Source organism: Mastigoproctus giganteus, chromosome 11 (assembly GCF_048544385.1).
Source record: "Mastigoproctus giganteus isolate SK-2022 chromosome 11, ASM4854438v1, whole genome shotgun sequence".
In the NCBI taxonomy this organism is placed as follows: domain Eukaryota; kingdom Metazoa; phylum Arthropoda; class Arachnida; order Uropygi; family Thelyphonidae; genus Mastigoproctus; species Mastigoproctus giganteus.
This window is the reverse complement of record NC_143585.1, coordinates 22,666,819-22,683,283: the sequence shown is the minus strand read 5'-3', so window position 1 is coordinate 22,683,283 and position 16,465 is coordinate 22,666,819. Positions and strand designations below refer to the sequence as shown.

The window sequence follows — 16,465 nt, the reverse complement described above, 5'->3', positions numbered from 1 at the left end:
GTATATACCTACATATTATTTGTATTAAAATGGTTGTATTCGGGTTTTAAATCGATCCAGCCAACCATTGTTACATACAAAATCATCGCATCCAAACTATTTAGTAAATTTTTCCACTTGAGCCTTCAAGACAGGACTGTCTATTGAAAATCCAGTACTTCTTTGTGTAGCGAACCAATGAAGCAATGCTCCATCAACGTTTGTAACCTCAAACTTTCTAATGTTTTTTTCCGGTTATGTTCTTTTCCAGTGCCGATATGTAAACATATGTATTCTTCCATAATGTTGATACTGTTGAAGAGGACAGAGAAAACTTTTTACAAATTTCAACATTTTTTGCACCACGTTCTAACTCACTACTAATTTTGACTTTTTCACAAATTGAGAGACATTTTCTTTTGTTAGTAGACATGTTTCCAAAGGAACAGTTCATTAAAATGACAGTAAAGCGATTTGCATACAAAGTTCTTAGAAGTCCCGAAATTCATACAAAGTTCTTGGAAGTCCCATTTCCAAAATTCTTAGAAGTCTCGAAATAAATTTATGGTTCAATGAATATAAGACAATCTGTAAATAGGGTAATATGACAAGCGGATTGCCAATGCACTATTGTATAGCCCCAGTCCCTGAAAGAACAAGGTCATAAACCAGCCACTAATCCGATGCAGGTGGTTATAAAAGCTAAGTTTCCCTTTTCATTTTTGACTATTCCAAGAATTGGGTTCTTTGAATACCCAAGCAATTAAGAATGTTTGCATAGTTACCAAAATGTGTATGGTATATCCATGTAGTACGCTCGTTATAACCAAGTTCGACTGTATATCTTCAAACTAAAAAGCAGGCACATAAAAAAAAAAAATTAAAAAAAAAATGCATTAATACAAGGGTTGTCCCAAACAAAGTAAAAAGTAATGAGAACACTACTTTTTTGTGCATCACTGAAACTGGCAACCTTGTTCTTATCTGATAGCCCATAATGAGTTATGGTGAAGATGCGTGTGAGTGCACTGTTTAGTGAAATATGACTATGCACTTGGAGGGGTAGTCAAAGCAAGAGCTCTACAATGTTTCTGTTGATGTCTTGCTTTATGGAAATAAAATTAATACAGAGCATTACTACTGAACTCGTGACCATTTACACGACTATCTGCAGAAAAAGTGTTGCATTCAGTATTGCAACACACTTGATCATCTAACTGTGTAGTCCAGATTTAAAGCCATTAGATTTTCACCAATTTGACTCTTTGAAGAAGCAGGGAGGTGGCAAGTGAGTGCATCAAACCATTTCGACTAATTATGAGAACATGACTGGACTCAGGAATGATTCTGCTGAATTGGAAAAGTGCCAATGTATCTCCAATACATAAGGGTGGTTCACAATGTACTTTTTTTTTTTTTTTTTTTTTTTTGTAGTTGTTGGTGCATTATGGCTTCTGTGGCCATAATGCACCTCCCAAGGTTTTTGCAGTATTTTGATCCAAGCCCGAGGCGGGATTCGAACCCGCGACCTTTGGGTTGCCAGGCAGTCACAATGTACTGATGTGGGAATTACTTAAAGATGTAACAAACTATCAAGGATAAAGGGAAGGGCTTTTGCTTTCGTAAAGGTGACTACAGAGGTTTCAGACAGTTTTTAGGTTCTGTACAGTGGGATCAACTGATAATGTTACCAATGTTGAATTCTAAATGGGAAGCCTTCTGGGATTTAAATTTGGAGGCTACTAGGCTTTTCAGTGCATTTAAGAAATACTGTTTAAGGTTTAGGCCTAAATGGATGTCAGATGAATTAATGAGGCTCGTGGCAGAGAAGAAGAATGTATGGGATGCATATAAAGTATCAGGTGACAGAGAAGCCTATGGTGGGTATAAACTAGTCTGTAATCAAGTCACAAAGGAGGTTAGGCAGATTACAAGAAATCTTTGGCAAAAGCACAAAGTTCTTTACTTATGTAAACTCTAGAAGGAAAGGGATGAATCAGATTGGACCACTTAACATAGATGGGTTGACTACTGATGATCATGCTCAGTTAGCTGATAAACTGAATGAGTATTTTGCATCTACATTCACACACAAGGAGTTATCCAATGAGGGGAGTTCCAGAAGTTTATCAAACACTAACAGGGAGCTAAGTGATTTTGAAATAACTGAGAGCAAAGTGGAGGAGAATTTGTTGAAGTTAAACATAAGGAAGGCACCTGGGTTGGACAGGATCTATGCAGTTATATTAAAGGAGACAGCAAAGGATGTAAGCAAACCCTTAGCCATAGTTATGAGAGCTTTCTTGGACTCAGGGGAGGTCCCCATGAACTGGAGGTGTGCAAATGTATCACCAATTCACAAAAGGGGTTCAAAAGGTGACATAAGTAACTACAGACCTGTTAGTTTAACTTGTGTTCGGGAAAAATAATGGAATCACTGGTTAAAGATCCTGCAATGCTTCTTTAAGCATTGCAGGATCATCTAGACAAGACTGTCGTAATAGTTAAGACACAGCATGGGTTTGTTAAAGAGAGGTCTTGTCTGACCAATTTGATTGGATACTATGATATGGCCACAAAGGAACTGAATGCCAAAAATAATTTTGATATCATATTTTTGGATTTCAGGAAAGCTTTTGATACTGTTGCACATAGAAGACTGCTGTACAAATTGAAGAAGAGGTATGGCATTAAGGGTAAGTTGCTACAATGTATAAAGGGATGGTTGAGTGAGAGATGACAGAGAATGGTAATCAATGGACACTGCTCTTCGCGGACAAAGTTATTAGTGGAGTTCCCCAGGGTTCGGTGTTGGGCCCGTTGTTGTTTTGTATATTTATCAATGATATTGATGAAGGTATATCAGGTTTAATGTCTAAATTTGCAGATGATACAAAGGTTGGCAGGGTTGTTAATGACAGTAAAGACAGTATGCTTCTCCAAATGGCTCTAGAAAGTTGAGCAAATGGTCAGAAATGGCAACTGAAGTTTAACATTGACAAATGCAAAGTATTGCATATGGGGAGCAATAACCGAAGAGAAACATACCAACTGTGTGGTACAACACTCAGGAAAGTGGAAAAGACCTGGAGGTAATTGTGCAGTCAAACATGAAGTTCGCTAAGCAGTGCAGATGGGCTGCCAGGGCAGGTCATGGAGTCTTGTCAATGATATATAGGAATTTTGCTAGCAGGAACAGGGAGGTGATCATTCCGGTGTACAAGGCAATGGCCAAGCCATACCTAGAGTACTGTGTACAGGTCTGGAGGCCACATTTTAGGTAGGATGTAGAGTTGCTAGAATGAGGACAAAGAAAGGCAATAAGATTGGTGATGGGAACAAAGGGGTGCTCTTACCAAGAAAGGCTTAAGTTCTGAAAATTGCAGTGCCTGGAGAGTAGGCACCTGCAAGGTGATCTGATTGCGGTGTATAAGGCCTTGAATAGGTTGAGCAAGCTGAATGCTGATGGGATGCTTTCTCTTGCTCAGACTAAGAACCTGAGGGGGCACAGTTTCAAATTGAGGAAATATAGTTGTAGAATAGATGTGCAGAAATTTGCTTTTAGCCAGTGGGTAGCTGATTGGTGGAACTGGCTTCCATTTTTTTTTTTGTGGAAGCTAATAGCCTAAATAAATTTAAGGCTGAGCTGGACAGGCTTTGGACCGAATGGAGGGGTGAAATGGGAGAGGTTTTTTTTTTTTTTTTGGCTGATGCTGCATAAACTCGCTTTCTTGCTTCATATGCCTCTACTAATGCTAAGAGTGAAGTGGGAAATTACCGTCCAGTCAGTCTAAGTTCAGTAGTAGGGAGAGACAAGGAGAGAATTTCAGGATCACTTCGATAGAAATGGGATTTTGAAGGATACTCAGCATAGTTTTGTAAAGGAAAAATCATGTACCCAGAGATTCTTAGCACACCTCTGCTTCCCCTCTGATCCTCTCGCTGCCGTAAGAGGGGGGAATGAAAGCCGCAGAAGAGTGAGGGCCATTTATTTCATCATGTCCTGGAGGGTTTGGTCTTTTCCTCTTCACGTTGACCAGGTGTCTTGAAGAGAACCACTCTACACGTTCGTTGCCACCAAAGTGACATAACAAGGGTTGCCATCGAGAAGGTATGCATGAGTGGATTTTAGGGAGGCAGGCCAACCGGACTTCTCCTAAATCTTCTAAAATAGAAAGATGAAAGATATTGGATCCATCAGTGTCTGTAAGCCCCCTGCTGTAGTATACTGCAGTGGAAAAAAAAAAAAAAAAAAAAACACCTGGCTATGGAGGCCTCTACAGCAGTATTTATCACCAATTATTCAGAAAGTCTTATCAACATCTGGTGAGTATGGGCTTGGCACACCTAGGGTCCTGAGCTAGATATTATTATTCTTCTGTTACTTGGTGATTCCCTTCTACTTTTGACTGACTCTCTCTCTCTCTCTCTCTCTCTCTCTCTCTCTCTCTCTCTCAGGAATTTTTTTTTTAGCTTGTGCAGCATAAACCTCGGACTTCCTTGCACCATATAACTAATAACAATAACAATAATCTGTATCTCTATGACTTGTAAATGACACTAACATTACACAACAATCCTAAAAGAATTAACTGTTATTTATACAAACAATAAAGCATAAAAGCCATTTCACTTCATGTATAATACAGAATTAATGATCAGTATAATGGCTAAATCTAATGCCTTATGTACTCCAGACTTTTTAAAAGGTTTCATTTTCTTCTTGTTGCAAAGTTCTAGTAGAAAACTTTAAAACTTTACAACTTTGTGTCTACTTATGTATCTTGTTTACTAATGCAAATACTGCAATGTATTTTTGTTTTATTTAACAAGATATATAAAACATTACTTGAAACTGTAAACTCTGATGATATGGAGCACCCAAAATTTGAAAGCATCCAACTATACATCTCTTTTTGCTTGATTTGGGTTAATTGACCTAGTTTTTAACTATAGAATTCAAAACATTAATATACATTCTGACTTAGTGAAACTTTTATAAAAATAAAATAAATGTATACATTTCCCTTTGTGTAATAAATTATAAACTCACAACAATATACAACTTGCTCAAAGAAATACATTTAATCTATCATACCAAAACTTATTATTTTTACATTACAAAATTATAAAACCTAAACATTTCTTTTACTGCTAACATCCTTCGATCTACACTCTTCTGCTACAATGTTTTCATAACAAAATGTGTGTATGCCTTCAGTGCTATTTGGGCGACAACCATGTATATCACAACAGGTTATAAAAGCATTTTAACATGCAAATTATAGTAAATATATATATCAATTATTCAAACAATCTGTGATTAGAGTTAGCAAAAACTTAATGCCGAAGTTCGTGACATGGAATATGTACTTAGTCAAAGCTTAATAAAAAAGATGGCACTCCCCTCAATAATCCGTTATGGTTACATGAATTATGAAATAGTGGTGTGGGAAATCTTTGATTGAAACTAAAATCGGAAGTTAAGAATCTTGATTAAGAAAGTGTAATTTAAAAACTTAGCCCAGAGGAGGGGGAGGTGCACCACATCATCCTCTAGTTGTCAATTGCAATACTGTAAAAATAAAATATGATATTTTATTTATATAGTATTATAAATAAAATATGATATTTTATTTATACAATATTGTATTTATATATATTATATAGTATTACAAATAAAATATGATATTTTATTTATACAATATTGTATTTGACAACTAGAGGATGATGTGGTGCACCTCCCCCTCCTCTGGGCTGTTTTTTTAAATTACACTTTCTTAATCAAGATTCTTAACTTCCGATTTTAGTTTCAATCAAGGATTTCCCACACCACTGTTTCATAATTCATGTAACCATAACGGATTATTGAGGTGAGTGCCGTCTTTTATTTATTAAGCTTTGACTAAGTACATATCCCCTGTCAAACAATCTGTTTAACTAGTACATATATAGATTTGCATAATGAAAATATAAAACTGTAACAAACAGCTTGCTTTTTCTTCTCCATTAAAGATTAACAGAGCATTTAATTAATAGTATTATTATGTACCACCAATACCAATACAATAAATATTTTATTACAGATGTGAAAAATTAGAAGGGAAAAAAATTATATCACTGACATTTGATTTAAAAAAATTATAAATCATTATAGATGAACTGATGAAATTTCACACAATAAGCATGGAAACAAAAATAACTGCTGGTACTCACTTTTGGTTGAAGGATTCCTTCTACACTACTTTCTATATTGGTCTCAAATACATGGGCTTTAGTTAGCTTTTTATCCCAATGTGCAGCAAGCCATATTCTGGCCAGAGGACCTTTCTTGGCCAATACAAAATGTGCATAAAACATGGCTGCACTGTAAGTTGTTCAGCTAATCCTGAAACAGTTAAAAGGAATTAATTATATACATCAAATCTATAAAAATATAAGCAATAATAATAATGTTCTGTACTGAACTATAAGGAATGTCATACATCACTACTGTTTAAATCCCTAGTTCAGCTTTCACTGAGGAGAATTAAAGCATCAATACAAAATATTACACATTCACATTCATTATATTTACAAGTTTCAAGACAAAAATATTGACACCTGTATAATACACAAATTTAGGCACCTCCATAGCCAGGTGGGAAGGAGCAGCAGTGCGTAGCACACGCTTCTTGATTAGACCGGGGTTCGAGCCCGTCACCACCAAATACGGAGGATGCGGAAAGGTCAGGGAATGACCACTGCATATCCCCGGAGCAATATGGCCTTAGTTGCTAAGGCTCCTAAAAACCAAATAACAACAACACAAATTTAACTATTCAGAAACACGCTAACATAGTAAAGTGATTCATGTAATTTCAAAACATCTGCTTAGCACCTACAGATCACGATTTGGAATTGTTTGTTTCATCATTTATGAATTCGTATTCTGCTCAATTCATAAATTCTATTGTTGAAATTGATTTTAATGCTGATTTTTTATGAGAATTATAATATGGAATTTTTTCCCCCTCATAGCTTCACATATTATCAAAAAACCTTTTTTTTTTTAATGAAGAATAAGAAATTTAATGTCGACAGTTAGTTTAATAGTCAGTGACATCATATAATTAATTACAGTTTTTAAATAGCTCTATTTTTCATCAAGTAAAATCAAATCTACCTTCTTTCACATTAATCCACTTTAATCACCAGCATTCAAATGCCACAACTTTTCCCATATTAGAAACAGCTGCCACCAAGCAAGTTTCAATGTATCTAGTTATTACTCCTAATCTGGAATAGGTATAGGATCCTCTGTACTGCAATAATTACACTCAAACACCAGCCAAGCAAACAATTAAAAACAATACTAAAATCGTTAAAATTTGCTAATTTTAACGATTTTAGTATTGTTTTTAATTGTTTTATCGTAATTTATTTTATTTTATTGTAATAGTTTAGTTTCTCGATATTGTATCATAGTATTTTATTATATTTTATTTTTGTATTTTATTTTATAGTAAAATTTTTAATCGCTTGGCTGGTGTTTGAGTGTAATTATTGCAGTATGGAATTTCCCAGCCCCATAGGCCTGTTTGAAGATATAGGATCCTCTGAAATAATGGTTTAAAAGTATTCTACTCCAATTACAGATTAAAAAGCACTGCACTTCACATAATTTTTTTTAGAAAAAACTGTTTGTCTGAAATTATATGAAACGTTAAAAACTTCACAAAAAACATTCTAATAACCCAATCATTTTTATACTAAATTTAACAATGTTTCAAAATCCTTGTTTTTTTTTTTTTTATGAAACCCCAAACACAAGGACTCTCTTTAAAAATTACAGCTGTAAGTTGCAGGCTCCGAAAAAACGATAAGTGTTTGCCTTCTTATTTACATAATTGTTATTTTATATTGTACTTAATACGTAGTCTTATAGTTATAGTTACGCTGGTTATTTTTATTTTAATTTAGATAAACAGTTTTTGTAGATATACGTAATACTTAATATACATAAAACCGTTATTTCGTTCGAATCTTGCAGCCATTGTTTTTGTATATAGTGGTAGGGAATTCAAATTTTTAATTGGGGTAACTAGGCAGCTCTAAATTATATAGTGTAATACGTTTCACTGTTTCTATTAGATAGCGTAGTATTGACATTTAATTAATTCAATTTATTGATTTTATTAATTTAAAGTATCATGCCCCAAACTAGAGCAGCAAAGCAACGGCCACAAAGTGGCAGGAGTGCTGTGATTCGGGGGAGAACTGGGGGGGGGGGGCAATTCTCCAACACATCAGAGCCTAAAAAAATGTGCGACTTGTGAAATGTTTGCCGAACTCTCTGGAACGGAACATGATATTGCCGTGGGGGATGTCTTTGTGTGCGCGCAATGTAAGGAAATAAGGCGACAACTCGTTGTTATGAGCCTATATGAGAGTTTGAAGGACAGGGTGGATGACCTCGAAAGATCTAAATTGAGGGCCCATCAAGCTCTCAGCTGCCCACATCAACGCCAGAGCTTGCACTTGGTCATCACGCAATACAGCGGCAACCCCCAAAGCAGAATGTGCTGGTCCCACAGGAACTAGTAGTTGTTGGTGACTCTATTGTCAGGGAAACGGGAAACATGCTTTGTAAAAAGGATAGGTGGAACAGGATCAGGGTATGTCTGCCAGGGGCAAAGGCTGATGACGTTGTAGAGCGAATATCATCTTTTAAGGGCACAAAAGGTGATATTAGTTGTACACGTTGGCACTAATAATATTAAGAGTAGGAGACCGGCAGAATTACTTAACAAGTACAGGTCACTGTTGAACAAAAGCAGAGAATTAGGGTTGAATTTGAAAGTGTCTGCAATTCTGCCCAGACACGATAGAAGGGATTATATGATGAGAGCCTTGTCGATCAATTCGGCCCTGGAAATAATGTGCAAGGCTCAAGGGGTAGAATTTTTTTCAGCCTGGACTGTACTTGTTATGTTAACAGGAGAGACTGCTTCTATAGGGATGGGATACACTTAAATAGAAAGGGTGCAAGAATATTTGCTGATGCTATCGAGGCAGTGTTAGGTGGGTCGGAAAACTGACAGCTTGGGGAGATACAAGGACTAATAGTTTAACAGTAGCCTACGGCTACTGTTAAACTATTAGTCCTTGTATCCCCCCAAGGTGTGAAGGTGATTCTTGCACAACTTCTATTAGAATAAGTAGCGACCTGGAGCATGGGGTGTTGGGGGTTTCAGGGACGGATGGCAGTCATCCTGAAATAGGGGTATATGGGATGTGTTAGGGTAACTAGGAATAGGAGCATGTATACCAATGCTAGAAGTATAGTAAATAAATTTGATGAATCAGAGCAGCAAAGCAAAGGGCTCAAGCTAATGGGAATGCTGTGGCCCAGGGGAGAACTGAGGGGGGCAGTTGTCCTCTGAATCACAGCCTTGTAAGATGCACTATTTGCTTGATGTTTGCGGAGCAGTCAAGTATGGGACATGATACTGCCATGGGGGATGTCTTTGTGTGTGTGCGATGCAAGGAGTGTAAGGAGATAAGGCGACAACTCAGCGTTGTTATGGGCCTATATGAGAGCTTGAAGGATAGGGTGGATGCCCTCGAAGGATTACAAGTGAGGGGCCCATCAAGCTCTCAGCTGCCCACACCAATGCCAGAGCTTGCACTTGGTCATCGCGGAACACAGCGGCAACCCCCAAGGCAGAATGCGCTGGTCCCAAAGGAACTAGTAGTTGTTGGTGACTCTATTGTCAGGGAAACGGGAAACATGCTTTGTAAAAAGGATAGGTGGAATAGGACCAGGGTATGTCTGCCAGGGGCAAAAGTTGATGACGTTGTAGAGCGGATATCATCTTTTAAGGGCACAAAAGGTGATATAGTTGTACACGTTGGCACTAATGACATTAAGAGTAGGAGACCGGCGGAATTACTTGACAAGTACAGGTCACTGATGAAAAAAAGCAGTGAATTAGGGTTGAAATTGAAAGTGTCTGCAATTCTGCCCAGACACGATAGGAGGGAGTATATGATGAGAGCCCTGTCAATCAATTCGGCCCTGGAAAGATTGTGCAGGGCTCAAGGGGTAGAATTTTTTTCAGCCTGGTCTGTACTTGTTAACAGGAGAGACTGCTTCTACAGGGATGGGATACACTTAAATAGAAAGGGTGCAAGAATGTTTGCTGATGCTATCGAGGCAATGTTAGGTGGGTCGGAAAACTGCTAGATTGGGGGGATACAAGGACTAATAGATTAACAGTAGCCACTGGCAGAGGTGAAAGTGATTCTTGCACTGCTTCTATTGGAATGAGCCGCAGCCTGGAAAATAAGATGCAGGATATTTCAGAGACTGCTGGGAATCATTGGGGTACAAGTAAACACATGGGTTGTGTTAGGGTAGCTAAGAAAAAGAACAGGTGCATGTATACTTGTGTGTACACCAATGCTAGGAGTTTAGTAAATAAATTTGATGAATTTGAGGTATTGCTCAAAACATCAAAGGCAGATATTGTGGGGATTTCAGAGACGTGGTGTCACACAGATATAAGAAATGCAGAACTGGAATTTGGGGAGTACAATGTGTACAGAAAGGATAGACAGGATAGGAAGGGAGGAGGGGTTATGCTATTAATTAAGAAACACATAAAATCCAAGGAAGTGAAGCCAGTCGACATCGCTGGACAGTGCAGTGTCGAGTCAGTTTGGTGTGACATAAGCATTGGGAGATCAAAATTGAGAGTAGGAGTGTGCTATAGGCCTAATGACTCTGATGAGTATAATAAGAAACTGTTCGGAGAAATAGAGTGGGCCAGTAAATCAGAGAGTCTTATAATGGGGGATTTTAATTTCCCAGATATTGACTGGAATTTGGGGGCTGGTCACTCACACAGTAGCAAGGCTTTTGTGGATTTATTGGATGATTGTTTTCTACATCAGCATGTTCGGGAGGCAACTAGAGGGAGTAATACTCTTGATTTGATTATCAGTAGTGATTCTTCATGCATTCAGAATCTGCAGATAAATGAACCACTTGGTGGCAGTGATCACAGTGTGCTGAAGTGGGAGTTACTCAAAGAGGTAACTACCATTAGGGGTAAAGGGAAGGGGTATTGCTTTCGTAAAGGCGACTACAATGGACTGAGACAGTATTTAAATTCTATACAGTGGGATCAACTGATGATATTGCCAACAGCAAATTCAAAATGGGAAGCATTCAAAGAACTTATCGTGGAAGCTACTAGGCTTTACATACCAACTAAGAAATATTGTTCAAGGTTTAGGCCTAAATGGTTGTCAGATGAACTAATGAGGCATATGGCAGAGAAGAAAAATGCATGGGATACATACAAATTAACACGTGACACGGATGCCTATGATAGATACAAGTTGATCTGTAACCAAGTTACAAAGGAGGTTAGGCAGGCGAAGGCAGATTACGAGAGATCCTTGGCAAGGGATGCGAAGAAAAACAGCAAAGAGTTCTTTACTTATGTAAACTCTAGAAGGAAGGGGATGAATCAGATTGGTCCACTTGAGATCGATGGGTCAACTGTTGATGACCCTGCTCGGGTAGCTAACAAACTAAATGAATATTTTGCATCGACATTCACACATGAGGAGTTATTCAGCGAGGGGAATGCCAGAGGTGTATTCAACTCTAGCAGTAAGCTAGAGAATCTTGTAATAACTGAGAGCAAAGTGGAGGAGAAATTGTTGAAGATAAACACAAGAAAGGCACCTGGGGTGGATGGGATCTATCCAGTTATATTAAAGGAGGCAGCAAAGGAGGTAAGCAAACCCTTAGCCATAATTATGAGAGCTTCCTTGGACTCAGGGGAGGTACCCATTGACTGGAGATGTGCAAATGTGACCCCAATTCACAAAGGGGGATCAAAGGCTGACACAAGTAATTATAGACCTGTGAGTTTAACTTCTGTTCCCGGAAAATTAATGGAGGCACTGGTGAAAGAAGCACTGCAGGATCATCTAGACAAGACTTCAGTTATAGCTAGGACACAGCATGGTTTTGTTAAAGGGAAGTCTTGCCTGACCAATTTGATTGGATACTATGATGCAGTCACAAAAGAACTGGATGCAGGGAATAACTTTGATATTATATACTTGGATCTTAGAAAGGCTTTTGATACTGTTGCACATGGAAGACTGCTGCACAAATTGGAGCAGTGTGGCATTGGAGGCAAGTTGCTGCTATGGATAAAGGGGTGGTTGAGGGGGAGAAGACAGAGAGTGGTAATCAATGGACACTGCTCATCGTGGACTAATGTTATTAGTGGAGTCCCTCAGGGTTCAGTATTGGGGCCTTTATTGTTTTCTGTATTTATAAATGATATTGATGATGGTATATCAGGCTTAATGTCCAAGTTTGCAGACGATACAAAGGTTGGCAGGGTTGTCAAGGACACTACTGACACTATGCTGCTGCAACAGGATTTGGAAAGATTGAGCAGATGGGCTTCGAGGTGGCAAATGAAGTTTAACATTGACAAATGTAAAGTACTACATATGGGAAACAGCAACCCCAGAGCAACGTATCAACTCTGTGGTACTACACTGACAGTGGTAGAGAATGAAAGGGACCTGGGGGTGGTGGTGCAGGCAGATATGAAGTTCTCTGAGCAGTGCAGACGAGCTGCAAGAGTAGCTCATGGTGTATTGTCAATGATATATAGAAATTTTTCTAGCAGGGATAAGGAGGTGATTATTCCCTTGTATAAGGCAATGGTCAGGCCACACCTAGAGTACTGTATACAGGCCTGGAGGCCTCATTTCAGGAAGGATGTAGAGCTGCTGGAACGAGTACAGAGAAGGGCAACTAGATTGGTGAATGGGACAAAGGGGTTCTCTTACGAAGAAAGGCTTAAGTTTTGCAAATTACAGTGTCTGGAAACTAGGCACCAGCGGGGTGATCTGATAGAGGTGTACAAAGCCTTGAATGGTTTGAGCATGCTCAATGCTGATGGGATTCTTCCTCTAGCTCAGAAAAATCACCTGAGAGGGCATAAATTCAAATTGAGGAAAGACAGATGTAGGATAGATGTGCGGAAATTTGCCTTTAGCCAGCGGGTGGTTGGTGGGTGGAACAGACTTCCATCCCTTGTCGTGGAAGTTGATAGCCTAAATAAGTTTAAGGCTCAGCTGGACAGGTATTTCGAACGAACAGAGGGGTGAAGTGGAAGTGGTTATTTTTATTTATTTATGTTACTTTTTTTTTTTTTTTTTTTTTTTTTTGGCTGATGCTGCATAAGCTTGCTTTCTTGCATCAAATGCCTCTACTAATGCTAATGCTAATGCTAAGACATCAAAGGCGGATACTGTTGGGATAGCAGAGACGTGGTGTCACACAGATATAAGGAATGCAGAACTGGAATTTGGGGAGTACAATGTGTACAGAAAGGATAGACAGGATAGAAAGGGAGGAGGTGTTACGCTGTTAATTAAGAAAAACATAAAATCAAAAGAAGTGCATCCAGTTGATATAGATGAACAGTGCACCGTTAAGTCAGTTTGGTGTGACATAAGCACTGCAAAAGCAAAAATAAAGAGTAGGAGTGTGTTATAGGCCTAATGACTCGAATGAGTACAATGAACAATTGGACAAAGAAATAGAGTGGGCTAGTAAATCGGAATGTCTTATAATCGGGGATTTTCACTTCCCAGATATTGACTGGAACTTGTGGGTTGGTAACTCACACACTAGTCAGACTTTTGTGGATTTATTGGTTGATTGTTTTCTGCAGCAGCATGTTCGAGAGGCAACCAGAGAAAGTAATACTCTTGATCTGGTTATCAGCAGTGATCATTCATGTATTAAGAATTTGCAGATAAACGAACCACTAGGTGGCAGTGATCATTCATGTATTAAGAATTTGCAGATAAAGGAACCACTAGGTGGCAGTGATCACAGTGTACTGATGTGGGATTTACTTAAAGATAAAATTACCAATCAGGGGTAAAGGAAAGGGTTTTTGCTTCCGTAAAGGTGAGTACAGTGGTCTCCGACAGTTTTTAAATTCTGTACAGTGGGATCAACTGACGATGTTATCAACAGTAAATTCTAAGTGGGAAGCATTCAAGGAATTAATGGTTATCTAGTGAACTAATGAGACTTGTAACAGAGAAGAAAAATGCATGGGATGCATATAAATTATCAAGCGATTCAGAAGCCTATGGCAGATATAAGCTAGTCTGTAATCAGGTTACAAAGGAGGTTAGGCAGGCGAAGGCAGATTACGAGAAATTCTTGGCAAAAGATGCTAAGAAAAACAGCAAGGATTTCTTTACTTATATAAACTCTATAGTATGAATCAGAGCTGTACTACTCAATATGTTCTACGTTGATTATAATATTAAAATGGAAGTGTTTTACGCACTATATTGAGGTAAACTCCTCTTATTATTTTACTAATATTATATAAACTCTAAAAGGAAGGGGTGAATCTGATTGGTCCACTTGACATTGATGGTTCGACTGTTGATGATCCTGCTCAGATAGCAAACAAACTGAATGAGTATTTTGCATCTACATTCACACATGAGGAATTATTAAGGTTTGAAAATGGCAGAAGGTTATCAAATTGTAGCAGGATATTTAATGATTTTGTAATAACTGAAAGCAAAGTGGAGGAGAAATTGTTGAAGTTAAACATATGAAAAGCACCTGGGGGTGGATGGGATCTATCCATTTATATTAAAGGAGGTGGCAAAGCAACTAAGCAAACCCTTAGCCATAATTATGAGAGCATCCTTGGACTCAGGGGAGGTTCCCACGGACTGGAGATGTGCAAATGTATCCCCAATTCACAAAGGGGGATTGAAGGGTGACACGAGTAATTACAGACCAGTTAGTTTAACTTCTGTTCCATGTAAAATAATGGAATCACTGATTAAAGATGCATTGCAGGATCATCTAGACAAGACTGCAGCAATAATTCAGACACAGCATGGGTTTGTTAAGGGAAAGCCTTGTCTGACATATCTGATAGAATATTATGATGTGGTTACAAAGGAACTGGATTCAAAAAATAATTTTGATATCATATATTTGGATTTCAGGAAAGCTTTTCGCACTGTTGTGTATGGAAGACTATTGTACAAATTGGAGCAGAATGGTATTAGGGGTAAGTTGCTACAATGGATAAAAGGATGGTTAAGTGGGAGAAAACAGAGGGTGGTAATCAATGGGTGCTGTTCTTCGTGGACTAATGTTATTAGTGGAGTCCCACAGGGTTCGGTGTTAGGTCCGCTGTTGATTTGTATATTTATCAATGATATTAATGAAGGTATATCAGGCTTAATGTCGAAGTTTGCAGATGATACAAAGGTTGGCAGGGTTGTTAATGACAGTAATGGCAGTGTGCTACTGCAACAGGATCTAGATAATTTGGGCAGATGGGCTAAGAAGTGGCAACTGAAGTTTAACCTTGACAAATGCAAAGTACTGCATATGGGTAGAAGTAACCCCAGAGAAACGTACCAACTGTGTGGTACTACACTTAAGGTGGTAGAAAATGAAAAAGACCTGGGAGTAATTGTGCAGTCAGATATGAAGTCTTCTGAGCAATGCAGACAGGCTGCCAGGGCAGGTCATGGGGTTTTGTCAATGATATATACGAATTTTGCTAGCAGGGAAAAGGAGGTGATTGTCCCTCTGTATAAGGCTGTTGTTGTTATTTGGTTTTTTAGGAGAATTAGCAACTAAGGCCATATTGCTCCAGGGATATGCGGTGGTCATTCCCTGACCTTTCCGCATCCTCCGTATTTGGTGGTCACGGGCTCGAACCCCGGTCTAATCAAGAAGCGTGTGCTATGCACTGTTGCTCCTGCCCACCTGGCTATGGAGGCGCCCTGTATAAGGCAATGGTCAGGCCACGCCTTGAGTACTGCGTACAGGTCCGGAGGCCTCATTTTAGGAAGGATGTCAATTTGCTTGAGTGTGCACAGAGAAGGGCAACAAGATTGGTGAGGGGAATGAAGGGATCCTCTTACCAAGAGAGGCTTAAGTTCTGCAAATTGCAGTGGCTGGAGACTAGACACCTGTGCGGTGATCTCATTGAGGTGTATAAGGCCTTGAGTGGGTTGAGCACGCTGAATTCTGATGGGATCCTTCCACTTGTTCAGATTACGAACCTAAGGGGGCATAAATTCAAATTAAGAAAAGACAGATGTAGAATAGATGTGCATAAATTTGCCTTTAGCCAGCGGGTGGTTAATTGCTGGAACAAACTTACATCTGTATTGTGGAAGTTTACAGGTTAAATAAATTTAAGGAGGAATTGGACAGGCATTTGGAGGGAATGGTGTGATTTTTTTTTTTTTTGGCTGATGCTGCATAAGCTCATACACTTGCTTTCTTGCATCACATGCCACTACTACTACTACAAGAGATATTAGAACCTATAGTACTTAGTACGTGCTTGGGTTGGAGGTTGAGAAGATGAAAGAAAATATTTGTTGACATTACTTG

At 38.6% G+C, this 16,465-nt stretch overlaps 1 protein-coding gene across 1 annotated transcript in view; it reads right to left on the bottom strand.

The window, feature by feature from the left end:
- The window catches only part of LOC150077776 (uncharacterized), a 172,832-nt gene that overhangs the window by 84,065 nt on the left and 72,302 nt on the right, over nt 1-16,465 (bottom strand). Inside the window, exon 2 of the mRNA XM_090384362.1 lies at nt 6,196-6,367. Coding sequence (XP_090240488.1) covers nt 6,196-6,339 — 144 coding nt within the window. The 5' untranslated portion in view covers nt 6,340-6,367. The remainder of the gene's footprint in view (nt 1-6,195; nt 6,368-16,465) is intronic.